This window comes from Athene cunicularia (assembly GCF_003259725.1).
Source record: "Athene cunicularia isolate RWA chromosome 1 unlocalized genomic scaffold, athCun1 chr1_part1, whole genome shotgun sequence".
NCBI lineage: Eukaryota > Metazoa > Chordata > Aves > Strigiformes > Strigidae > Athene > Athene cunicularia.
The window spans coordinates 71,725,171-71,751,055 of NW_020799091.1; the positions used below are offsets into that span (position 1 = coordinate 71,725,171).

Sequence of the window (25,885 nt, forward strand, 5' to 3'; positions counted from 1 at the left end):
CCCCAACACACTGCAGTAGAATAAATTAAGATTTTGTGAAAAAGCTGGTATTTTCAAGAAATCAGTTGGCAAGATTTCCTTCTATCATTTAAGGAGAATATAGAACAAAGATTGTAGGGGTGTTTGTGCATAATACTTTCTGCGGGTTTCAAAATCACTTGCATCATAGCACTAGTAGCATTTGTTAAACTGAAAATCATATGCACAGCCTTACATTTTAAAGAGTTCTGTATACGTAGAGAACCTTAGCACATTTTGTGTGAAGAAACTACATTTACACAATCCTGTCTCCCTAGCCTGGCTATGCTTACTGACTAGTTTAAGATCTGTGAAACAAGGTTTCTTTGCACTTATAGCAAATATTTCATGTCTTTCAAGGATGGATCTTAAGGAAATAGAGTTATAGCTGCTTTTTTTCTTTAGGGTTGTAGCAGAAAAGGTGAAAGAAGTACTGTATACACGACCCAGGAAATACATCCACTGTTCCAGCCAAGAGCCCACAGAACCAGGTTACATCAACATTTTGGAACTGGCAGAATCTGTGTGTCGCTATGACTTGGATGACATGGACATCTTTTGGCTTCAGGAGCTAAATGAAGAGCTTACAGAAATGGGTAATTTCACAACACATTCTAATTTTAAAAGAAGTTATTTTCTTTTGAGTTGCCTGCTGTGTGAGATCTCTTAAAGATCGCCGAATGAGAATTGAATGGAAATGTTAAGAAAAACAGGAGGTAAAAATGCTTAAAAAAATGGATTGTTTGATCTGTTGATATTTTATGTTTTACTGGTTGTGCCTAAAAACTTCTTCACATCCAAAATCATGTGTCACTTCTGCAGACTAAAACAGGAGAGACAAAGCCCACACCAGGTGGAATTAATTTTAGGACTTCCAAAGTTAAAATTTTTATGTAGGAAAAGCAGATGTTTCCATTTCTTAAACTTGAACATAACATATATTGCTACAAATACAGAGCTCTGAGGAGCTTGCATGCTGGGTTGCTTAACAGAGTACTTAAGTTTCACACGTTAGCCTATTTAAAATCAGCTAAGTAAACTTTCTTTTTTCCATCCAATTTGTGGGTATAGAGGGCAATGAGGGGGAGTGAGCTATGGAAAATAATCGTGGCATTAGAGTTGTGGTGAAATTGCTTGTGTGGTTGGCATTCTTCCACAGATGTTTTCAGGTCCTTTAGGAAGGACAGGTGGGCAAAAGGAGGAGATACTTGGCATCTCCTGGGTTTGCTGTTCACAAACAAGGAAGAACCTGTAGGGATGTGATAACTGATGACGGCACTGACTGTAGTAGCTGTGAAATAATAGTGACTGAGATCCTGAGGAGAATGAGGAAAGGAAGTAGCCTCCTGGTCCTGGACTTCAGGAGAGCAGGTTTCTACTTATTTGGTTAACTGGTAGGTGGGATCTGGGAGGCAGCTCTGAAGAGCAGCACTGCTGAAGAGAACTAGCAGGATTTTAAGGACAGTTTCCTCCAAGCACAAGAAAGATCCATTCAGACATTCAGGAAAACAAGTAGATGTGTCAGAAGACCAGCTTGGTGAAGGAGGGCACTCATACCTGAGCTCCAGTGCTGAAGGATGTATGTAAGAGGTAGAAGCAAGGGCAAGCTTCCCAGACATACAGGGATGCTGTTAGCAAAAGCCATTAGCTTTTCTGAGAGGCAGATCTCAATCCGTAGAGGCTTTTAAGACCTGACTAGACATACCTCTTGAGCAACAACCTTGTTTAGATTAACTGTTGATTCTGCTTGGAGCCAGGGACTGAGCTGGACCCCTTGGAAGGTCCCTCCCCACCTGAGTAATTGTGCAATTCTTTTAATACAGGGAGTGAGAAAATATTCAGGCATCAGAGAGAGCAGTTTAATAGCAGAAGGCACTTTTAATCAGCAGTTATTTATCTTTTCTATCTCCCTGTTTATCATTTGCAACAAGGAATTAAAATTAGTAGCCATACTCTTGTGTATAGTCCAGCAGAGTCCATCAGTGAAAATGTTAGCCTCTGATACTAATGTTACATGAATAACTCAGGCTTTAAAGGTCTGAATAAATAGTGGGCTGTGGACAGCAACATCATTTTTGACTGAAGATTTTGAGAGGATGCAGTTTGGAGATTTCTTGTAGTTGTGAACATCGTAGGGTTTCTTCTGCAGTGAACATCCTGAAGCTGCAAGCTGAGGACCAGTCTCACAACAAATCCTTCTTAATTGGTTCTGCTTACACAAAGTTTGATTGGTGCTGAGTGTATATAGCATGTGTAGTGTTCAGGTGAACAGATAGTATGGATTTCCAACAGTATATTTAGTTACTATTTTATTTTTAAAAGCCCAACAAAACAATAAAAGCACTTTTCATAACCATCATGCTGATCACTCAAGTAGTGTACTGGATGGTACCAGGTGGTGGTAGCTTCTGTATCATTGTAAGTTCTAAAGTTTCTTGATAAGTTTTATTTCCTAGGGAGTTAGTCTTCAGAAGAACATCCTGTGTGATTTTGGATGTCATTAGTGTTTCTTAAAATGATGGAAGTGAAGGAAGGGTTGTATGGGAGCCGTTAGTAGTTGGAGCAACTGCTGTCTTTTGTGCTATAATGTCTCTTTCAGGTCTTGTGATTTATGTACAACATAAGCTTTTACTCCAGTAGTAGTTCTACTTGTATTTGTAAAATAATGCTACAAATAGTCAGTGAGTGAAAAAGGTTTTCTATTTTTATTTTTTATTTTTAGTATGCATGATGGGAGAGAAGACACTGTCTACTGCTTTAGTTGCTAGAAGTCGTCCTTCTGTCTTCCTGCATCTCAGACTTGGTCAGAGGCACCTGATTGTCCTCTTAATTTCCTTTCCCTGTTCTGTGTTGCAGGATGTGGGCCCCTGGATGAAAACACAATGGAAAAAACAATTGAAGTGCTGGAACGGCACTGTCATGAGAACATGAATCATGCTATTGAGACTGAAGAAGGATTGGGTATTGAATATGATGAAGATGTCATCTGTGACGTGTGCCGGTCCCCTGACAGTGAAGATGGGAATGACATGGTGTTTTGTGACAAGTGTAATATCTGTGTCCATCAGGTTAGTGCATCCAGAAATGTTGACACTGTCCTGTGGTCTTAGTTAACCTTGGGAAGTCTGGATTTTTAACCAGAGGGCTTTGTGATTTTCTGTTTATGAAGAGTGTTATAATGCTAAGTTGAATTTTTGCACCCTGACAGTTACAGTAGATTAAATGGCCTAGCATAGTAAAAATGTGGACATCTACAGTCTAATAGGAACACAAAATGTGTTCTTGGGACATGCAGATACTTACTTTGTGACCGTAAACAATTTTTCCCCTATTATTAAACCTGCTTTTGAAGATAAACAGGTCAGGAGATGCTGGCTTGACTATTTGTGAAGGATCTAAAGATCCATTTTTTCAGAGTTGGGGTTTTTCCTCCTTGACTGATTAGTTAATTGGACAGACACAGACTGTCCAAATTTGAAGCGACGTGTAGATGCTTTAACAGAATGATCTTTTTTTAGAAAGCATAAGCACCTGCAATAACTGTGCTCTCAATCTGAGCATTGCTTATGTTTATAGCGTTTCAGATGTAGCTAAGACTTTACACTGACTGAGCTCAGCATAGTCAGGCAGGGCTATCCTTATAATCAAAACAAGGAGATGAATCCTGTGGTTTTTATGCATCCTGTTTCTGGAAGGGGTTTTTGCTATAAATTGAAAAGAAGATTTTTTTTAAAATATATTTTTGTACTGATTGCAAGTAATACTTGGAAAACATATCTGGCTGAAAAAGGACCTGTCAGCTCCCTGCTTGCAGTGGGCTGGCTTCCAGCCCAGCTGCTTTCCTGATCTGCTTCACTGCGTGAAGCAGCCACGTGAGCCTCAGTGCCAGTAACACGGCCAGTGACAGGAATGTGGCCAGCAGCTGGGCTGCCTGCTTCAGCCCCTGCTTGTGCCTGTTTGAAAGTAATGATGAATTTGCAGTCAAAGTCTCATGGTTGCCTGCTGACAGCTGAGCTTGAGCTGATGGCCTGCTGCCTCCTTGCTCCTGACCCTTCCCCATGCCAGATCTGCCTGAAACAAACTGGGGAGTGTGTCTGGGCTAGAACTAATCCTAACAACAACTACTAATTTGATTCTTAATCTGAATCAGCTCTGGTTCACCAAGTAGTGTTAGATCTGTTTGTCATCACACAGTTTGGAGGGGGGGGGGTGAGGAGGAGTGGGGGGGAGGAGAGGCAACCTCCTTCATAGTTGCCTCTCATGCTGGCTCAAGCCCATTGTGAAGTTACTGGTTTAGTAGTCTAGGCCTCCTTCATTTATTAGTTCGATTAAATTAGACAATAGTTTCAGTCCGTTTCCAACCCCCTAAATGTTATCTTAGGTGTAATGCCACTTCTACTTTAGTAACAGAAAGAATGCTGGTGGGAATGTGCCACATAAGAGAAAAACACACGTGTAAAATTTAGATTACAGCTCCCCCTGTTGGGGTTTTACAGCAGTCATCACATCAAAATAGCGTTTAGGTTAGTCAGCTGTGCAGAATTTCATTCAGGAAAATCCCCCTTTCTACAAGCCTGACATAAATGTGCAACATTTTCTGATATACTTCATATTAAATACTGAGATCTTACCATCAGAAGGCTGGGAGGGCAAGTGTGGGAAGTTTACACTGGATTTTAATCAGAAAGATGTTACAGCTAATGATCGTGTTCTGTTGAAGCTTCCAGCGTTCCTGTTCCCAGAGATGGTGTTAGGAATGGTGGGATTTGCCCTGAAAGCCACCCTTTTGATAAAACCTTTATTTGAAGCAGTTGAGTGGAATTAGACCTTGGTGGCAGCCAGTGGTTTCAGATACAGTCAGTTTAATATATGTGTATGTGTGTACAGTGTGATATATCTAGAACCGCTAGGAATTTGAATCAGAAAGCAGACTCATTTTTTTCTTTTCATTTTCCGAGGGGTTAAGTGCAATACTCAGGAAATAGGCATCAAACCCAGCACCTTGCAATTGTGGTATATGCCATGATTTTTGTTGCAATATTATATAAATATTTAAAGTCACAAAGATTCACAGAACTGTAACCACAAAGGTAATTTAATGTTGCAGGAAACGGTCTTCAGTCAAACAGCTGATATCCCTTCACATCTAAATAGAATTATGTTAGAGTATAAATATATTAGCAGTAGGAAATTGTGATTTTTAAAAAGGATTAGATGCAGAAGCCAACTTAAAGAAGTATCTACCGGTTTTGCTTCAGAAATGTGAAAGTCACTAAAAGCAAAGATGAAGGTTCCTAACACCAGTGGTGTTGTGCAGTCACAATGGGTATGTTTTACACTATAAACAAATAATACCAGCACATCTTTTAAAAAGAAACTGGAATAAAAAGACTTTGCTTTAGAGGCTGTTTATTTCTTTGATCACTTGACTCGTTTTCAGGTGAAGAATTTAGAGAAGGATTAAGTGAAGGCCAAACGGTGCCTCTATTGTTTGAAAGCTTTGCTCTGTATGAATATTAATGTTCATGTGTGAAATTGTTTCAGCACAATGATCTCAATACCTGTTTTCCTCCAAGGCCTGCTATGGAATCTTAAAAGTACCTGAAGGGAGCTGGTTGTGTCGCACATGCGTCCTGGGAATACATCCTCAGTGCCTCCTGTGTCCCAAAAGAGGAGGTGCCATGAAAGCTACCAGAACAGGGACCAAGTGGGCACATGTGAGCTGTGCTCTCTGGATTCCAGAGGTAATTTCTCTCTCTTTCTTTTGTATCATAGATTCCTTTCTGTCTTCTTCCTTCTTGTTCCCTTCTCTGTCTTTTTTACATTCTCGTGATTTAAGGTATCTGTCTGGCTTAATACCAAGCTTTATTCTGATGAGTCTGCACAGTCTGTGAAGACTGGGAGAGAGTCCAGCTTATGTTCCATTAATTAATCACTTTGTTCCCTCCATTTACTCAGCAGTCACTTCTTGGTGCCGTTATGGTATCTGAGCGACCTGCTAGAAGTGGTTACTAATGTAAGCTAATGTTCACTGTACAATTGCAGCTTCACTGTCTCTCTTATTTTCTGATTAATTTGTGTGCTCAGTTAGGTGTATGATTTGCATGAATACATCCATCCACTCTTTTTTTTTTTTTTTTTTTTTTTTTTTTTATTTAAAGGACCCTCCCATCGCATTATTTTTGTAGGATGGATTCCAAGATTATTTGTTAAGGTGTTTTTTGAACTAAAATTTTTCTGAACGGTGGGGAGATGAGGCTTTTTATCTTCTATGTTACATTTTCTAAGTAAAGGCTTTTTTGGTATATCTGTGCATATATATAATGGAGAGTTTCATGATGAAGCTTCTTCCATTTTGAATCAAGTTTAGCATCAGCGTATAATTATGTAAATTGGAGCGTTCACTCATGTATAGGTGGAGTTTGTGTTTAATTTGTACTTGGAATATTTCTGTTTTCTGGTAAGATCCGCAAATCCGTTTCAGCGGGTGGTTTAACGTGTGGTGGTAGCCAGATCTGTCGGCGCTGTGACATCAGGGGGATGTATGCCTTATTTTTGGAGTCTTCTGCTCCCAAGCACAGCCAGGCCTCATGTTTGCGAAACTTTGAGGAAGATGTTAAGATTCTGTTTGTTTTTTTGTTTTTTGTTTTTTTTAGTGTAGCAACCACATGCAACGTGTAATTCCTAGCTCTGTCTCAGGCATATATCTGCTTTTCAAGGAGGTTATCTTTGTAGCTGCCCTTTTCCTTTCAGGCCTGCTTGTAGTTCCTGGCATCTCTTCCACCTTTAAGGAAAAAAGGGTTGAGAAAAAACCCAAAAGATTTATTTATTTTAAAATTAAAAAAAAAAAAATCTTCTGACTTCTCCTGTACTTACAAAGTGTCTTGGCTGGAAGCTCTCCTGGTTTTGAGCAGACAGGTTTTCCTAAGAGGTCATTTCTGCATGTGGTTGCCTTGATGCTCTCATCAGCAGAAGAGGAACCCGCAGGTTTGGGAAGCAGGTGACAGCAGGGCAGGGATCACACTCTGCCTTCTGCCTGACCACCTCCCTCCAGGTGAGGGAGAGAGGCTGCTGCGGGAGCACCCATGTGACAGAGCTTAAATCTCTGTGTTATGAATTATAAAGTCACTGCCATTTCCTCTTGTGGCCTTAACAAAATGGAGCAAGGCAGAATGCAGAGAGGAGTAGACCATAAACATGTCTGTGCTTTGTGGTAAAAGGTTCAAAGAGAGGGACTTCATGACTCACCAGGTATAGGCTAGCAATGTTGCAGGCAATTGCATCAGATATTTTCCTTCATTAACTCATTTGACACTGTCTTAAAATGTTTTTCCTTCCTTTCCTTGTGAGCTAATGCTGTCAAAAGGCTTTCTTGACTCTCACTTGACGGATTGGGACATTTGAAGGTTTTTACTTTCCAAAGTGTACTCATTGTTGGTTTATATCCTTTTATTATTCTGTCTTTATTGTCTTTTAGTGTAAACATGTAGTCTATTTCATGTTTTATGAAAAGGCATTCTTTTAAAAAAAATTAAAAAGAATAAATACTGAGACCAGAAAACTTATACCAAGTGTTTTGGAATTCAAAGTCTTTCTCTGCTTTAGATAACCCATTACAGTCAGTGTGGCGTCAGTGAAGCAGAAAGTTATTTTTCATTGCTACAACTGTAAGGGTATCAAATTGACTATCTTTAGCTGCTGTTGTGAGTGGCCATGCTCCAGCCGCTAGGCTGCCCTTCCCAGCCACTGATGCAGATCACTGTGCACTCCTGCAGCTGCGGCGGCAGGTTAGCAGAAGACAGCAGGGCGACAGTCGAGATGGCAGCTCGTGTGTAACAGTGGCAGAGAAGAGGCTTTAACAACCCACTGTCTTCATTCTCTCCCACTTCTAAAACTTCAGAGTGTAGCAGTCGAAATGTAACCTGAAACAAGGTGAAGAAATAATAAAACAGCTACATGTTACTGCAGGTGGATAATTTCTGCTTTGGCATGGGAGGTTTGAGGGAATGAAAAGGTTGGCCTTGCTGGATCCCTTGTGAGCAGCAAAGTTCAAACAGACATTGCTTTGACTCTTCTCTTTGAATATCAGAAGCATGCAGGCAGCATGAGGCCAGGATAAATAAATTGCACCTGACTCTGTAAGTGCCTCTTTGTGCTTTTACAAAATGGGGTAATATAAACAGGCAGCATTACAAGCTGAATGGACAGTATTTCCAACATAAATGTTCCCTGACCTTACGAGTCCCCTCAGGGGAAGGAGAAGGGAGGGCACTAAACAGGGCAGAGAGGGACAGGGAAAAGGTCTGTGTCAGCTCCCAGCTTCTGCTGGGAAGCCTGGTGGAGAGCTAGTATTAGTCTCCAGAAAAATTCTGAAGATTCTTTTTGAGAGGAAAACCTGAAATTTTGAAAGGAAAACTCTAAAATTGTTAGAGTCCCTTAATTCCTAAAGGAATTCTTGCCGCTTAGTGTAGTGGTAACTGGGTCAAGAATTGCGGTCAATCTTTGTACAATACTGTTTCAGAAATACCTATGCAACTTGTAACCAGCTCTATTTTGAGCAAGGTCAAGTTAGGTTGATGAAAGGCTCTTTCATTTTGGAAGCAAAAAAGCTACATTTGATGATGTTTAAGAGTGCTGGACATGAATATGTGGAACAGTGCATTCAAGCATTTCAGGGACAGCTTTGTTGCATTCTACCAATTTATAGGAAGGCCACAACAGATTACATTGATTGTCATCTCTACTTGATGAGGGTATCACATTGCCTGCCTGTTCTTGTCTGGTAAAACCTGAACCCTCTCTGATGTGTCTCACTATCTTCCTAATGGACACTTCTGGAAATACCATGCCACAGGTTGATCTCAGTATCTTCCAGATGATGTGGCTTGCAGTTGGGGGATCAGTGAGTGAAGTACTATAACAAATATAAATCTTATTTGAGTCAATTTACGTCATTCATGAACTACTGATCAACTTTTTAAAATGCGGAAATGATGAACCAAGTAATCTCTTGCAAAGCTGTCTTCTCTACCTACTTAAATGATCCTTAGAGCAATGCAGTGATAAGGAGAGAATAGCAAAAATACTCAGTTTGAGCACAGCAGCCATGACTCCCAGACTTGATGAACATAGCACTGCTATCTTTGAGAAAGTGTACCTCACAGAGGTCTACTGAAGCAAAGCCTTTCCTCCTCAGCGATTAAGCAGGCTTTAAAATGAGCAAGTGCATCAAGTGATTGTTGATGTACCCCTAAAGGGAAACTAGGACATTCAGCTTAGTCTACTGGCTCTTGTAAAATCAGTGGTTTAATTATGTCATGTTAAACTAATTCATAGAACCTGGATTTCCCTAGGAAAATCTTATTATGGAGTTAATCTATGAAAATTACTGTAGTATAAAGCTCTTGAAGTCTTCTAGAAAAAAATATGCTGCTCAAATCTCAGCCTTAATTCCTTTCTTGAGAAATCGGCTTTATTCTGGCCTCACATAGCATGACCTAGGAACCTCCCTTCTTTGAATTCTTAGATCTGACCCCTATGAGAAGAGGCCCCTATCCCGCCATGCTATACAAATCTGCTATGTTCAGGTGAATTTTTCATGGAAAGTGTGGAGATTTTCCTAGCTAGAATCAACATTGCATATCTGCTTCAGGCAGGTAGCCCTCCAAAGCATATAACTGCTAAATTCAAAAAGTGCTATGTAAGCATCAAAATCCAAGCTTTTGGGGACTGGCATTCTTGGGACAGAAGAGTCATCTCTCTGAAATCTTTTGCAATGTGCCATTCTCATACTGGCCCAGTTCTGCACATTTGTCATTCAGAGCTGGCCAACTTTTTTGTTTCTACCTTTGGATAAATCCTGTCTGTCAGGAGTGGTTCAGGGATGCCTACAGAGATAATTTATGTCTGGTTTGGTGTCCAAATTATGGAGGACAGTCCTTGTTTCCCAGTAGGGACAGCAGGCAGCTGAGAAATTTCTATCACAATGGACATATTGACTTTAGTATAACGTAGAATAGGAAAAGGTATCCTGTGCTTATCTGAATTTTTTTCTTTCTTTTAGTATTAATATCCATAATCTGGTCTCCCAGAGACAAATGGATCATCCAGACTAAGTATGTGAAAACTGGCACAAGAGAATATACCGTGCTTTGCAGTAAGAGAAGTTTGTTGTATTCTTTCTCAAACTATACTTGATGCAATCTGTAGCTAGGAAAGTGTATTAGAATCATCTCTTGCATTGGGAGCGCTTAAGGGAAGGGCAGAGCTAGAAGTGAGGTTTTTCCTGGCTGCTGACTGATAGACCTGGTTCTGCCCCAAATTGTGAGCTGGTAGAAGTATCTATTGTAGCAGATCTGTGGATCTTTAAGAAGGAACTTTTCAGGTAAGTATAATGTTCCTATTTTGTTCTGAGTAGCTTATATTTTGGTACTTTTTAAGTTAGACCTGTTAAAGCCACAGGAGATTTTTAAAAAAAAAAAAAAAAAGGAAAGGAAACAAACCTAAGCATCATTTACTGCAGTTTCTCAACTGGTTCTTGACAAGACATGCTGTAGATCCCTCAAGTGTTTTGAAGAATTGCAACTTTTAGCCACCAGGTTAAACTAGTAGTATTCCACATTATTATTTTCATGTGGGGTCTTCTAGGATCCCTTGCTGAGAAGTATGAATACACAGAGATCTCAGAGTGAGATATATGTGTTGTCATATTTCTTCTTCCAGTATTAATGGAGAGCTTGTTTTTATTGTGTTGGCAACTGCCTTCCATGCTGTTTTTTTGTTTACAGGTTAGTATTGCTTGCCCAGAAAGGATGGAGCCGATCACAAAGGTGTCTCACATTCCACCAAGTCGATGGGCTCTAGTGTGTAGTTTATGCAAACTGAAAACTGGTGCTTGCATTCAGGTACGTACTTATCCTGTGGTGACTCTGTGTAGTGAGTCTATGTTAGAGGGGCAATATCAGTTTTGCATTTTGTTGTTCTGTGTTCGGAGATGCTTTGCAGTGCAGATGGAGGTTGGATCGATGCCTACTTCATAGCTGTTTGCTATCAAATTAGTTCACTAGCATAGAGATTGAGGAGTTGGTCTGAGTTGCCTCCTTCTGAATAAGGCTGAGATGTGTAAGGACTGCTGCTGTGTCGGTCAGAGATGGATAGAAAGGTCCTTCCATTGAACACTGTTCACAAACAAGACAATACTAAATCGGGTGATATCAGCTTCAGAGATCAACAGGTATTTTTGAGAGTGCTTAGGAAATACGTTTTTGTAGGGATGGACTTTCATGTAATTAAGATAATTTTGTCCTTTTCTCTAGTTTGTTGCTGTTGGTAGTGATTGAGGATTTTTGTTTTATTTTGGCCATAGTGCTCCGTGAAAAGCTGCATCACTGCCTTTCATGTCACCTGTGCCTTTGAGCATAGTTTAGAGATGAAGACTATCCTGGATGATGGGGATGAGGTCAAGTTCAAGTCATATTGTCTAAAGCACAGCAAAAACAAACAGAATTCGCTGCCTGATGTTGATGAGCACCCCAAGAGCATGTCAGACCAGAAGCAAACAGAGAGCGAGAAAACCAGTTTGCGAGCCCAAAAACTCCGAGAGCTGGAAGAAGAGTTTTACTCGCTAGTTAAAGTGGAGGATGTTGCAGCAGAACTGGGCCTTCCTAAACTTGCTGTAGATTTCATCTACAATTACTGGAAATTAAAGCGAAAAAGTAACTTTAACAAACCATTGTTTCCTCCCAAGGAGGATGAAGAAAATGGCTTGGTGCAGCCAAAAGAAGATAGCATTCATACTCGCATGAGGATGTTTATGCATTTGAGGCAGGACCTAGAGAGGGTAAGAATTTAACTGGTAAAAGTTTTGAAAAACTATTTTCAGGTGAGCATGGTCTTTGTTTGTGGATGAAAGTGGGAATGGGGTAAGCACAGGGAGATGATTTAAAAAATAATAATTAAGAAAACAAAAACTGAGGCCTTCAACTCCTGTCTTTTGATTTGCTGCACTGCCTGCTGCAGAGATTTTCAGGAACTTTCCCTTCTCAGTCCAGTGGGAGATCCAGGGTGAAAGGAGTGCTTCCTGACTTGCTTAGAGGTTATTCCTTTATGTATTTTAAGATGCATGTTTCTGTGCACAATGGACGTATTTGCAAATTGACTCTCTGATTTCAACTTCAATTGAGTAAACATTTAAAATAATTGAGTAAATTTATTTGATCCATGTGTAGTAATTGCTAGTGATACAGATTCAATAACAAAAAAATGTTACTTCCATTAAACAAAAGTAAGTGGAAACATCAAAGGAATGGGGCGCGCTTAACAAATTCTTATCTTTCACCTTCTGTCTTGGGATGGAGGGACTTGTGGCTTGTAATTAAAAAAGTGTTTTGTTATGGTTATAATAGAACAATAAATATTAGCTAATTCTGGGTTTGGAAAAATCAATCTACCTAGGTAAAGCAGTAAGTATTCTTTGGTGAGTGTGCATTAAGCTTTTGTAGAATCCTAAAAACATATTAAAGCAGAGCTTCTCGCCCTTATGGTGAAGGCAAGTAGGTGAAGTCCAAGATGATTAACTTCCACAGTGACTTTTTGGCTCCACACACAGACAAGAAGAATGCTGGCCTGTCCTCAGACCACTTCCCGTGACATCTGATTCAGGAGTCTTACTCACCCCTCTTCCCTGGGAGTGTGCTGGTGTCAGCTAGTCTCAGGTAGTGGGCAGGCTGAATCACTTGTCACTCTCTTGACCTAGGTGCTTTCACTGCATGTAGCCGCCTTAGGTGCAGCTGGTTGGTTACTGGTTTGAAAATAACCCACTAAGTCTACCACTGCTTGTGGCTTTACTGAGAATGAGGAAGAGGAAACTATCTTTTTGTAAGTAGCTACCTGGGCTCTTACCAGATTGCCAGCTAGCTGGTAGTCTGAAAAGATGGAATCCATCAGCAAAATTCAGAGTAGGAATTTATTAGGAAGGCCTACAGAGTGCCTTTTGGTGGCAGCTGATGGAGGAGGAAGCCAGGCTTGTTACCACTCAGGCTGCCCATTAGGTTGGCCTGTTAGCTAGTGATCACCTGCAGTTTTCAAGAGCTTAGGGATAGGTAGTGAAAGTAAAAAAGGTAACAAAAGAAAGTAGATGTGCTAAATGTGATTCGGAGACATTGGAGAGGAGTAGGGAAAGTAGAAGAGTGTGTAAGTAGTGTTGTAACCAAAGGGAAAACTATAGTGGGGAAAGAGGAACATGAAAATAACTGTTGAAGCCAAGATTTGCACTTGTTAAATGTAACTGTTGTCCTGAATCTAGTTATAATCAATTTAGGGTCTCCTTTTATGGGACTACTTTGGACATTATGGATCCTTATTTCAAAAAAACTTTAAAAACCCATAACATGCTTCAAATGGAGGGTTGAGATTTTGGTGTTTTTTTCTTTCAAGAGACCATTTCTAGCTTTTTCTTTTTTGAGTGGTTGGTTTGCATCAAATTTTCTTGAAATTGATGTACTTATTCCGAGTGGAGATAATTCATAGTTTAAAACATCTGTCTCAAAGTCTCTGAACTTCTCCTGCCACAAAACATTCTACTCAGTTATATCTTGGAATGAATATAAATTTGGGAATCTTGGAATTTCCTTTCTGGGGAGAGATGTTCTAGTTCTGAACAGGTAGAGTTGAATGCTGGAGGAAGTATGTTTGGCAAATATCTTTCAACCAGACCCTACACTGTTTCTGTGTTCTGGAAGCTCTTTTTTTATCAAGAATTTGCAGTGCCTCTTCCTGTTCTCATTACATTAGGTGGAAATGTTGCTATTAACTCAAACAAGCAGTGAAAAGAAAATTACGTGGAACTGAATCACAGGATTGTTTGGGCTGTAAGGGATCTTTAAAAATCATCTAATCCAACGCTCTGGCCATGGGCAAGGACATTTTTCACTAGATCAGGTTGCTCAAAGCTGTGCACAACCTCACCGTGAACATATCCAAGGAGGGGACATCCACAGCTTCTCTAGGAAACCTGTTCCAGTGTCTCACCATCCTTACTGTAAAAACTCTCTTCCTTATGCCCAATCTAAACCTACCTCCCTTCAGTTTAAAACTGTTGCCCCTTGTCCTGTCTCTACAGGCCCTTATCTTGCCCTGTTTTTCTTATAATCCCCTTTCATATAAAGAAAGGCTGCAATAAGGTCTCCCCAGAACTTTCTCTACTCCAGGCTGAATAACCCCAACACTCTCAGCCTTTCTTCAGAGGAAAGGGATTCCAGCACTTCTGACTATCTTTGTGGCCCTCCTATGGACATGCTCAAGCAGATCCATGTCCTTAGGCTGGGGACCCCAGAGCTGGGCACAGTTCTCCAGGTGGGGTCTCACCAAATCGCAGTATAGGGGGACAGTCACCTCCTTCTACCTGCTGGCCACATTCCTCTTGATGCAGCCCAGGATACAGTTGGCTTTCTGGGCTGCAAGTGCACGTTGCTGGGTCATGTCCAGTTTTTCATCCACCAGTAGCCCCAAGTCCTTCTCTGCAGGGCTGCTCTCAATCCATTCATCCCTCCAGCCTGTATTGATTCTGAGGATTGCCCTGACACATGTGCAGGACCTTGTACTTGGCCTTGTTGAACCTCATGAGTCAATGCAATGGAGTTGGAAAAGAAATGGTTAATGTGTACATTTTACAAGAAGTCAGAGTGTTCTTGTAGAGGCAATCTGCATGTTAGTTGTCCAAACAGGCCGGCTCTCTTGGGTAGCTTTGTAAAAAAGTATTACTTTGTAATGCTGCAATAATTTTTGCAGAAACAAACATAGTATAGCTGTTAAAAATTATTCTATAAAACATTTTGCAGGGAAATTCTGGGATAATCCAATATGGTGGGCAGTAACATGCCTGGCATTGTATATAGTGGAAGTAGGCTTACAGATGAACAAGTCTTAGAAATTACTTACTTGCCTTCTGACTGGAATTTGTGTTCATTCACTGTTCTTACAGATGAAAAGATATTCTGCTGTCTCACTGAATATATTCAAGGGATTCATTAGATTGGCAATTAAAAAAATCCATGATACTTTTTTTAATTCATAGTTACATATGTTCAGTAATATTCAACAAAAACTTTGCCAAGGGATTTTGCACATAATGTTGTCTCAATGCTGTTGTTGATGCACTTTGTTTAACTATGTCAGGATTTGTTTTCCTCTTGTCTATTAAGTCTTCTGTTGTTCTTCCTCAGGTAAGAAATCTCTGCTACATGGTTAGCAGGAGAGAGAAACTGAAGTTATCTCACAGTAAAGTACATGAACAGGTCTTCAATTTGCAAGTCCAGCTCATTAATCAGGAAATTGCTGCAGGTAATCATGTAAATGTAAAATATTTACAGATTCTGTCTGTATTTAAAATAAAAAATGTGTTCTCTTTATGTTCCTGCTTAGTGTTTTTAACACTGCACATCTGCCTTTAAAAACTTTCTTCAAGTACACAGTCAGTGAAAGTAGCAACACACAGAGAACTCTCTCTTAAAATATTTCACTGGATATTTCTTTCTTTTATGGCTGTTTCTGGTATATGCCTATTACATATCAATTGCTATGGCATCCATGTAGCAGAAACAAGCTGGTAGCGATCTCTTGGATTTTGCTTCCTTGAGCTGCTAGTTTATGGTACTGCTTCCCCACAGCAAGTTCTGTGCTGCTGCTTGCTTCTCCAGCTGAGAAGGTTTTTTGCTTGCTGTCAGTAGTTGGTTCCTTCAGGCAAAAGAGAAGAGTGACCGATAGGAATTGCTGCTGTTCTCATGTTGCCTTGCATGCTTGATGAACAGGGCAAAGAAGCATTTCTTGGCTTGTCATCTGCAGTTACTCTCCTTCCCTCTGAAAGAGTTTAAGTGCTGTGGTTTTTAAGAGTGAACAGTAACTGGTTAGGAACGCTGATGTACCAAAACCCACTCTGCCCTTTGTTTTTATAGTGACTGTTTTGAAATAAGGAACACAACATTTGGAAAGAGGAAGAGTATACACTGCAGTGCAATTACTTTTTTTTTTTTAATAGGGAAGGCAGCTATTTCTTCAATGTGAAATTAAGATCCCTCTGTTCTTTTAAGATACATACTATGTTTTTAATGACCAATTTAGAGTGAAGTCTGTGCTTTTATTTTTTCTACCCCTGAAATGTGGATAGTTTTCATTAGTACTGACAAGGTGGTTTTTTTAAACTGTTTTAGATCAGACTAGTGCTTTCTGGAAGCAGCAGTACTCTACAGGACTTTGGTTTTGTGTAAATTCATTTTATTAGAAATGTCTACCAAATTTATTTTATGTCTTTACAAACACAAGTGCTTTTTTAATGCTTATTAGAATAGCTTGATAGCTACACTGCAATGGTGCTGTATGCATATAATATCATAAAGATTAATATATTGGGGTGAAAAGACTTTTAAAGCATAGCGAATTTTATAATACAAAGCAGAGAGTTGAACTAAGTCCAAATTGAAACTCAGTTTGAAGCATTGTTTTTTCTCCATCCAAAACTGCATATGAACCTTTTTTATAGCTTTGTTGGAACTACTTCAGTCGTATCTCAAAGCTGGTTCAATTCACTGCTTAAAGCTCTGTAAAAAGGGCACATTGTTGTTTTTAATGGAAATGCTAAAATACTTACCTAAATTCTGAAATGCTGGATAATTTGGAACAGTTTTCATTATCCCAACTTCTCTTTAATGTCCTAAAATAATTTCACACTAATTGTTTGCAAATGCTCCTTACTGTTGAATGACCTTATAATGCACTATAAAACTTGCTACAGATAACAGAATTATTACCTTCTTTTTTAAAAAAGTCTTTTTCTTCTGCCTTCTTGTCTCTTTCTCCTGTAGGCCATACCCTGACAAGTGCACTAGAGAACACACTGTTCTACCCACCTCCCAGGATCACCCTGAAGTTAAAAATGCCCAAATCAGCACTAGGAGACTGCAAAAATAACTCGCTGAAGCCTGGCAACAGACCGCTTTCTCCTGACAATAACAGCACTGTTTACAGCAAACGGAGCATGCCGATGTCAAAGGAATCATTTGAAATTAAAGCAAAATCTTACTCCAGGTATCAGCACGACAGCAGAAGTAATGGGTTGCTGGCAGGGATTGGCAAGCCTCGGAGCGAGGTGAAGGATTCTGGCCCCATGCAGATGCCGGAGTTTTACCGGGGCCAGCCGTCCGGGAAGCCCCTAGCGCTCCAGGCGGCTTTGCACGGACAGTCTTCTATTGGGAATGGGCGGGTGCAGCAGGAGAACTCAAGGCTGGCAGCCAAGTCCAACGGTCTGATGGGCAGGGCTGGAGACGTGAGCCAGAGAGACAGCTCCAGCCAGACGCCCTACGAACAAGAGTCCATGCTCACGGCTCACTTGGCCAGCCAGAGCAGTTTCAGAAAGTCCACCATAGAACATTTTAGCCGGTCCTTTAAAGAGGCTACCAACAGTCTGGTGAGGACCACGGAAGACCTCCGGTGCTGTGAAAAGCCAACGAGAAGACTTGCAACAAAAGATCGCTTGTGGAGCAAGCAGACGCTTGAAGGGGCTCCATACCAGGACAACGATGGGTACTGTCCTGACTTAGAGCTGAGTGACTCTGAAGCAGAAAGTGATGAAAACAAAGAGCAAGTGAGGTTAAGACGCAGTAGCTCAGAGAGAGAAAGCCCAAGTAAGGACTTTGGAAGAGATTGTCACAATAGAAACAAAAAGAATATGATTTCTCACAGTTCGGTACAAAGGTGATTAGAAGCCCCCACGGGGTAACTCAGCCTTTATGTATTCCAGTGTACCAGTGCAAAGCTCAGCATCAGAAGGTTCCAGAAAATAGTCCAGGACCTACGTTAGGAAGAGTTGCAGTAGGGGATGGGGAGAGAGGAGAGAAATCAGAGTAGTTTTGTTCAACTGTGAATTGGCTTGCAGTCTCCGCAAGGATATTGCAGATATTGCAAAGTCATGTGGAAATCGATGTGGTTTATTAGAGGGTAACATCTGGGAGAGCACGGAGTGGTTAACCTTTGCGTAAATTCAGGAAACTGCTTCCCCCTTGCCAGTTTGTGTGAGGCAACATGTTCATGTTATGTCAGTCTTGGGGTGGTGGACAGGTGTTATGTAGAAGTCCTTGCATCCCTCTAACATGTCGCAAGAGACTGCAAACGGAGACACTGAAACTGCATTTTTACAGCACCTGCAGTATGGATTTGATCCAGCAATGCACTTGTGGATGTGTTAGGAAGTTAAGCATGTGCAGAGTCCTGATGGTTTCCCCCCAGGAACGTTTGTGCTCAGATCTCCCAGCACATGCTGGTGCACTCTGCTGAATCAGGCCCAAAGTGACTACTAAGTGACGATCCTCTTCTGCAGGAGGCTTTGCACTGCAGTGGCGTTTGCAGGCCCCTTGCGGAGGGTGGAAGCAGGCATTGCTGGCGTTGCCAAACTCGCTGACCTCTAGATGTGCCCCCATTCCCTGCTCTTGCTGAAGGTTGTGTTTCTTTTCACAATAATTTGCTTATTTTGTAAATATACAACTTCTAGTACTTCAGTTTTTTTAATCTCTGTACATAGTTGCTTGTTGTGGGATGCACTTGTAAATATTTTACCCAGCTAACAAGTACAGATGGCTAATTTTGTGGATAGTGTTTACAAAAGTAGATGTACTACTTCAAAGAAAAATGCTATTTGACACTTAAATTTAGGCAATCACTGGTGATGCTGGATTCCTCTTAAAACCGAGATTTCGTGTCCAGAGGTGTTAGTACCTGGTATTTTTAAAACGAGCTGAATTAGAAATAATATTGTCTAAACTTTTAATGCACGCACAAATTTTCAGCCTTGGTTGCCTGAATGCAGGTGTAGGAGCCTTACTTCTGGCATCTAGGTTTGTAAAATTTTAGCCAGTCGTCATTTGGAGTATGTTTTTTTTTTTTTAATTGCTGAAAATCTATTACTTTATTAAGCTGTTTTTTAACCTCTGGATCAGTTGCTGTTTCCCAAACTAACATTTTTTTGTATGTCCTTTAAAATTAGCAATTGTTAAGTAGCAATTAAATTTCAGCCAGTACTGAGGAAGCAAGAAGAGAAGGGAATCAACTGACAGGGGGTTTTGTTTGAATGCAAACAAACTTGTTGTTTTCCAGATGGTGTTGTGTTGATCAACAAAGTAACTGCACTGTTTTTCTCTAAAATGTTGTACATTTCATAAATGCGCAACGTCCTCCATCACTGGCTGAAACAAGCCATAGGTTGTATGGGGCACATCATACAGCTCCTGTCTATTGAGGGTGCATTTTGTCCAGAAACAAAAGGTGTTCCCTACCCAGTGTGAAGATGACTATGCAGAATCCAAAGCAACACCTGTTTATCTTCATAATCTTAATTTATTGTTTTTTAGCTTGGGAAATGGCAACGACAGTTTTTTATTTGTTTTAAACTTTGGAATCTCCCTAGTTGCAATAGGACTAGCAGGTCAGGGGCTGGAGGACTTTTCAATAGTGGAATAAAAAAAGGTATACCTGGCAATTCTTCTCTGTTTGCTTCATGCATCTTAATTTTTTTTTTTTTCACTTCTTGATTTTATGTATATTTGTGTAATTGATGTTTCTAGAGCTGTATCTTCAAAATTATTTCTTTTGGTGTAAATATACAGTAGCATTTTAGGTTTCCACATATTTTATTTTAACGGGAAATGCTTTGTGTTCTAAGCCATGGGTCATTCAGAATAAGTAAACAAATGTCTGTTCATTTGTATTCCAGTTCTGATTCTCTTAGTTCTCCTTCGATATTTATTGGTAATCCTCTCTCGCTGGTCATGAAATTTTATGAAGCTTGTATTGGGAACACTTATCTGGGAGGTCAGCAAAGCATTCATGTTATTTTGTGGCCGGAAGCCTACGGCAGAAGGGAGGGAAAATGGTGCTTCAGCAAAACTCAGTGTTTCTGCTCTTCTGGGGTTATTAATACAGTTGTTTCCAGTCTGGGCAATGGTTTTGCTAAATTTTACATGATTTTAATAGATATATGAAGGAGCCCTTGGTCATGTAGTTCTCAAGTATTGTCCCCAAAGTGCATTTGCTAGTTTTTATTGTGTGTTCGGTGGCTAACTGTTTGAAGTATTACCTCTTAACCTTATTTGTCAAAATTTTTTTGTGTTTTTGCATTTTGTTTTATATATATAAATATATATATATTCAATTTTCCAAGATGGACTCGGTCTTTTTCAGATGTCCCCTTTTTACAAGTACTTTTTCATTAAATTATGAAACTGCTAACAGTATTTTCATTTGTTGTGATTTATTCAGGGCTTTACCCTCAGTGTCTGGCAGGTTGTTAAACTGATCAGTCTAACAGCAGTACTGTGTCCATCAGGAGTAAATTATTTCTGCAGAGTTGGCAATACTTTAACAAGTTGAAGTGTCAAGGAAAACCTTTCCCCTTCGGCCTCCCAAAAAGAGTTGCTGACCACTAATTTGCTGTGTATAGCAAATAGTCCAAGCCTGACTTGTTTCTGCCTAGCTGAGCAAATGTAACAGATCATTTGCTGCCCTGGCCTCACTTTCTAATATATTTGCTTATGCTGTAGTATGACTGTTTTTCCCTGGTCAGCCAGATTAAGTTACAGAGGAAGAGCCTTAGCCAGACCTTCTGTCTTGTCCCTCTCCTAGTACACTCACACAGGTGAATACTTAACGGCCAGCTATTGCTCTCTGTGTGTGCAAAGGACGAATCAGTGCGAGCAAGTTCCCGGGTTGATGTTTTGTTACAGTTTTGCATGACCTGTTGCTGTAGTTCCCCCGGCTCCCACAGGCCGGTGCTGTGGTACACCTTGCTGGCAGAGAGGAACTGCTCCCTGTGCCAGAGCTGCCAAGAAGGCAAAACCGACGAGGAAGATGGAGAGAAAAGAGCAAATATAGCAGCACAACCCATCTAATAGCATCCCTCCCTTCTCTGATCTGATGGCATCCCTCCTGCTTCGATCAGCTCGGTAGCTGGCAGCGCTTAGGAGGGATGGAGGAATTGCAATCCACATGTTGGAGGCAGCAATGACTGTCCTGCATGTGGTGGGTCAGGCAGCAGCAGAGCGAGCTGTTAGCTGAACGGCCAGTGTGCTTGTGGCTGAGCACGGGTACAGGCAGGAGTGGCCGAGCAGGTGGCCCCAGGCAGGCCGGCAGCAGAGCTGGAGGCGGGCTGGGTGAAATGGAACAGCAAGTCCCTTGGCTGAGAAGAAAACAGGAGAAAAAAAAGGGGGAAGAAGGGAGTAAAGGTGCATAGAGAAGAGAAGAAAAATCAGTACTGGGAAGAAGCAGTAAGTGTTGGATTGTCAGCTGTTTCTCAGGACCAGGATTTCTCCTTCCCTAAATTTGTTCTCGCAACAGATTCCAGCAACAGATTTCCTTTTTGTGACTTTTTGACTGGCAGCCTCCCATTCCCTTTGAAAGTAGTGTTCTTGTGGCTGGGATGTGGGAAAGACAGGACCAAGGAAGGAAATTGGTATCCCCATTATTTTGGAAACAGCTGCTCTTGGTTTGCAGAATCTTTACAAATAAAGTAGGTGTGGTTACTTGTTGACAGCAACTGGGCCAGTCTCTCACAGGCACTAATAGGGGCTGCGCGGTGACTCCCAGCACCGTCGTTTCTGCATTTATGCCTTTGTCCAAAGAGAAATGTTTCTCAGCTGTAACATGTGTTATGTCATTGATAGAGTGTTTTCTTTGCGCCATGAATCCCAAACCACAGAAGGAGGAATTACAAACATATAACTATTAAAAATAAGCCTGAAACATTTGCTTGATTTTGATGCGGTACCTCACTGATGACTAGGCCCGGGCGTACAGGCTGTACTGCAGGCACATGATGTGGATCTGGTACCTGGGAGGAACTGAGTGTTACCAAGTGCTCAAAGCCTGCCTCTGTGAGCTGCAAAGATAATCCAGTGAAACTAGTCATTTTGATTGTTGGGAATTTTGATGATCCCAGTACTCCTGAAGGTTTAGCACTGCAGGGAATTGACACATCTATTGGGAAAAATATGCTTTTGATGTGAATTAATGAGCAAAGGGAAGCCGCTTGCACAACCTAGGAGTTTGGCATGCAAGTGAAAAACACCAGGGAAGGGCAGAGATGGAAAACAATGGAGTGCCTTCAGGAAGAAGTGAAGACTCTCAGACTTCTGAGTTCTGGTTTCATGAGATGCCTGGCTACTGCTGCTTCTGAATCTTCTTTTACACCAGCTTCATAGCTGAACAGGCTTTTGCCTCTCCTGGGGTGCAATTCTGCAACATACCCCCTCTTGCAGAGACCGTCCCTGGGATAACTGCTCCTGGGCTCCACTCCTAACAAGTCAGCGCATCTGGACTCTTCTGGAGCGATGTGACAGAAGTGGATTAAAGTGACTGCACAGCTTCCTGAAACAAAATGTTGCTTATCAGTTGGATAAGTTGTTTGAAAATAGCAGATGCGTGTGCTTATTTCTGTTCCTCAAGTTAACCCCTCTGCAGATAGGTTGGATAAGTTTGCATGATGACATTGTTGTGTAAGGAGAAGCAGCCTTGGGTATATGCCCATTAGTTTCCCTGGCTCTGTGAGTACAGCTTCCAGATAATCTTTCTCTTTCTCCAGCAGGCTTCTTTTGGCTGGGAAAACTTCCCGGATCCACCTTGCCCTGCCCTTTCTCTGGGACTCTTCTTTTGTTTCCAGACCTTCCCTGCCTTCCCATTGTTTTCTCAGCAGCCCCAAAGCTGGGTATCTGTCTTGCCTAGGCTGCCTTATCTGAGACATTGTTTTAAATCTCCCGGCAGACTCTGTAATGACACCTTTATGGTTTCTTTTGGCTTAACCCCCTTCGAGACATTTTTTCCAGTTTCTGTTGTTTTTCCCCAGGTGCTGCCCTACCCGCCCTCACCCCAGGCAGGAGCACTGGGCAAAGCAGAAACACAAGGTGTATTTTGACAGAGTTCTGTAACAGCTCCAGAGATATTCTGCTGGCCATATCCGTAAGCCAGTGTCCCGAGGAAGAATTCAAAACTTAGCACAACAGCAGTATATAAAGGAAGATGTCTTCAAGAAATCCTGGTCATCTGAAAGCCCTTGAGCTTGTGATTGACATCAAGCTAATAATTTTTCTTTTTTGTGGTCGCAGCAACTGCAAGGAGTCCACTGGAGTAGTACCTGTAAAAAGAAAATGTATTACATGCCGTTTGGGAAAATGGCTCTGTTTATAACCTTGGAAGCACAGGCCCTAGTGAGGAAATGAGATCTGAGGGGGGAAAAACTTTGCTAAACTAGCCCACCCACTTCACCTGAAACCAAGGTGTCTGGTTGCATTCCTTTGCAGTTCCATCTCTCTTATCTCAGCAGGGCGGTGGGGAATATGGGAACCCCTGCCCTGGCATCACTGGCATTTTAGGCTCCATTTGCATCTCTTTGTATGGAGCCTGACCAAAGTACTTCCCCTCCTTAGAGGTGATGGCTTAGCCATTGTTCTGTTATCTCCTCTAAAATGCAGTAGGAGCATTGCCTTACCCACTCCATTCTGATTATTCCTCCAACAAGCCAGCTGTGTCTCCTGGCTTAAGGAGGCACAGCGGCCAAAAGCTGGATGAGCCGGATGATGCAGGTATCTGTAAGCAAGTTGTAGTTTAGTTAATACAAAACCTTCTCTCAAATTGGCTGGTTGAACGTGCTAAATTAAGCTCAGAGCAGTCACCCCAAACCTGCAGTTAATTTGAAGTTTGCTTCTGATTTGGGCCTGAAGAAGGGCTTGCGAGCCTGAAAGCTGCAAACACTGGAATCACTGTTGCTAAATCAGCTACTTGAATGAAAAATGCTGTCTTTCCCTGAAGTCCAGTCTCCTTTGCACAGCCTCCGTTGTGGCTATAATTTTGCAGCTGCTGTAGCACATATCAATGCTCTTTTTTTAAAATAAAAAAAAAAATCCCGAGGCAAGCAAAATGCAAATCTGGATCATGTGGGGTCTAAGAGCAGAAGAGTAAGGCATTAATGAAAAATGTCTTGGCCGTGCTCCACTTAAGAGTGCTTGCCCTTTCTGAGGCACCCTGTTCCCTGGCTGTGCCAAGGGGGCTGGAAAGGCACAGGCTGGGCACTCACGTGAGCTTTGTGAGGCAGCTAAAACTGTTCCTGTGGCAAAGAAGCTGGAGGTGCATGTGTGAGGGGTGCTTGTGAAACACCTGTGAAGCTGGCTGCACTGGGGAGGGTTATATAGCATGTCTGCTTATAGTGCTACATTCTTAGGTGTGAGATGCTTTTTTTGTGAGGCTGTGGCTGGTATATAAGAAATGATGCTGAAAGAAGTCTGCATAATAAACTAATAAACAGAGGGTACTATTGCTGGTTCTGTGAGAGAAACTGGACTTTTAGGGCCAAATACTTCAATATGACTTCACCATTAATTCAGTACAGTCCTTTTTAGAAAAGATTCCCCGTCTGGGATTCTTAATCCATTCTGCATTAACTTCCATGACAGTGTGACAGCAATGGGTGTTAGACTTGATGTAAAATGTAAGTTAATCAATGGGCACGTCTTGCTGTTCAAGAGCCTCATGCCACCTTCTCCCTAGGAGATGTTTGCAAAGCAGGAAAATGATGTACTTTGGCAAATGTTTGAACTATGTATTTAAATCCATGATTATGACAGTTGAGACTTCTCAACAATTTGATCTCTCCTGGACCTACTTGTTGCTCTTGATTTAGACACACAAGTCAATTCCAAGAACTATATGTGGCTGGAAATAAGCACATGGCAGTGCCAACTCTTGCTTTCCAGCCAACTGGAAGGAACTCACCTCTGCTCTTGCTGTGGGTGTTGGTTTGTTTGTTTGTTTTCCTTTTGCTGTGTCTCCCTCTCCCCTAAGAGCAGTGTTATCTGCTAGTGGTAAATTCCCATGTGCTCACTGTGGTTGCCCTAATGGATGTAACAGCAGGGCAGGCTTACACTGAAGTAGTGGCTCGTGGGGCTCCAGTGCCCTTGGCACAGTCTCCACTCTTGGCTGCACCTTGCCCAGCTGTGGAGGAGGCCTGGCAGACTCTCTTCGTGTGGTGCTTGGAGACAGTATAAGATATGGACAACTGATAGTTGGCATTTGCACTTTGTACCAGGTGTGGATAAGGCCTACAGACCTCCCACCCCCAAGCAAGGAGGAGGACTAGCAGAAGTAAACCAAGAAGACTTGAGGTGAAAGAAAAAGACGAAGATGGCTCTAGAGATGAAGAAATGACAGGATCAGGTTCATAAAAGAAGAGATAGATTGTGACCTTCCAGGAACCAGCATCAGCAAAACCCAGTTTCTTTTTATAACCCCTTGAAATCATCCAGCACCCGTTCGTGCCTGCAGTCCTTATGGGTGGCGGGGATTTTTCCAGCTCTGTGACACACTGGGCCATTCTCCAGAACTGCTGAATGCTTCCTGACTGATGAGAAGGGTAATGGCTTGTGGCAGGCTGGAGGAACCTGCAGGCTGGGTGAGGGCTGTGACCTCACCTTAGAGGACCTCCTGCATTGCAGATCTACTCCTTATGCTCTTCGTGGTTGCAGTAATAAGATTCCCCTTCCCCTGCTCCCTGCAGAGGTGGAGGAGTAAGTGTGCAATGTACCCCACCACATGGAATAAGTGCTGGACCACTAGCGTTCTCCTTTGGAGGCCACAGAGGTACTGCATGTGCTCCCTATTGCTCAGGTTTGAAGGCCACAGAGTAAACATTGTGGCTGCAGTGCAACAACGGGAACTTCCTGGTGGGGAAGCCACATGGCAGCATCACCTTTGGCAGTCATCTCTCTGTGCTCTTCTCTCCCATAGGCAGCTTGTGCTAGCAGATCATCTCAGCTGGTGCTCTCTGTGAAGGCAGCCCCCC

At 41.7% G+C, this 25,885-nt stretch overlaps 1 protein-coding gene across 1 annotated transcript in view; it reads left to right on the forward strand.

The window, feature by feature from the left end:
* The window catches only part of JADE3 (jade family PHD finger 3), a gene marked incomplete at its 5' end in the record, with an annotated part of 33,548 nt that extends 13,274 nt beyond the window's left edge, over window positions 1-20,274 (forward strand). Inside the window, 7 exons of the mRNA XM_026846005.1 lie at window positions 424-614; window positions 2,875-3,086; window positions 5,595-5,762; window positions 10,806-10,922; window positions 11,384-11,857; window positions 15,240-15,357; window positions 16,875-20,274. Coding sequence (XP_026701806.1) covers window positions 424-614; window positions 2,875-3,086; window positions 5,595-5,762; window positions 10,806-10,922; window positions 11,384-11,857; window positions 15,240-15,357; window positions 16,875-17,767 — 2,173 coding nt within the window. The remainder of the gene's footprint in view (window positions 1-423; window positions 615-2,874; window positions 3,087-5,594; window positions 5,763-10,805; window positions 10,923-11,383; window positions 11,858-15,239; window positions 15,358-16,874) is intronic.
* Window positions 20,275-25,885: the final 5,611 nt, after the last annotated feature.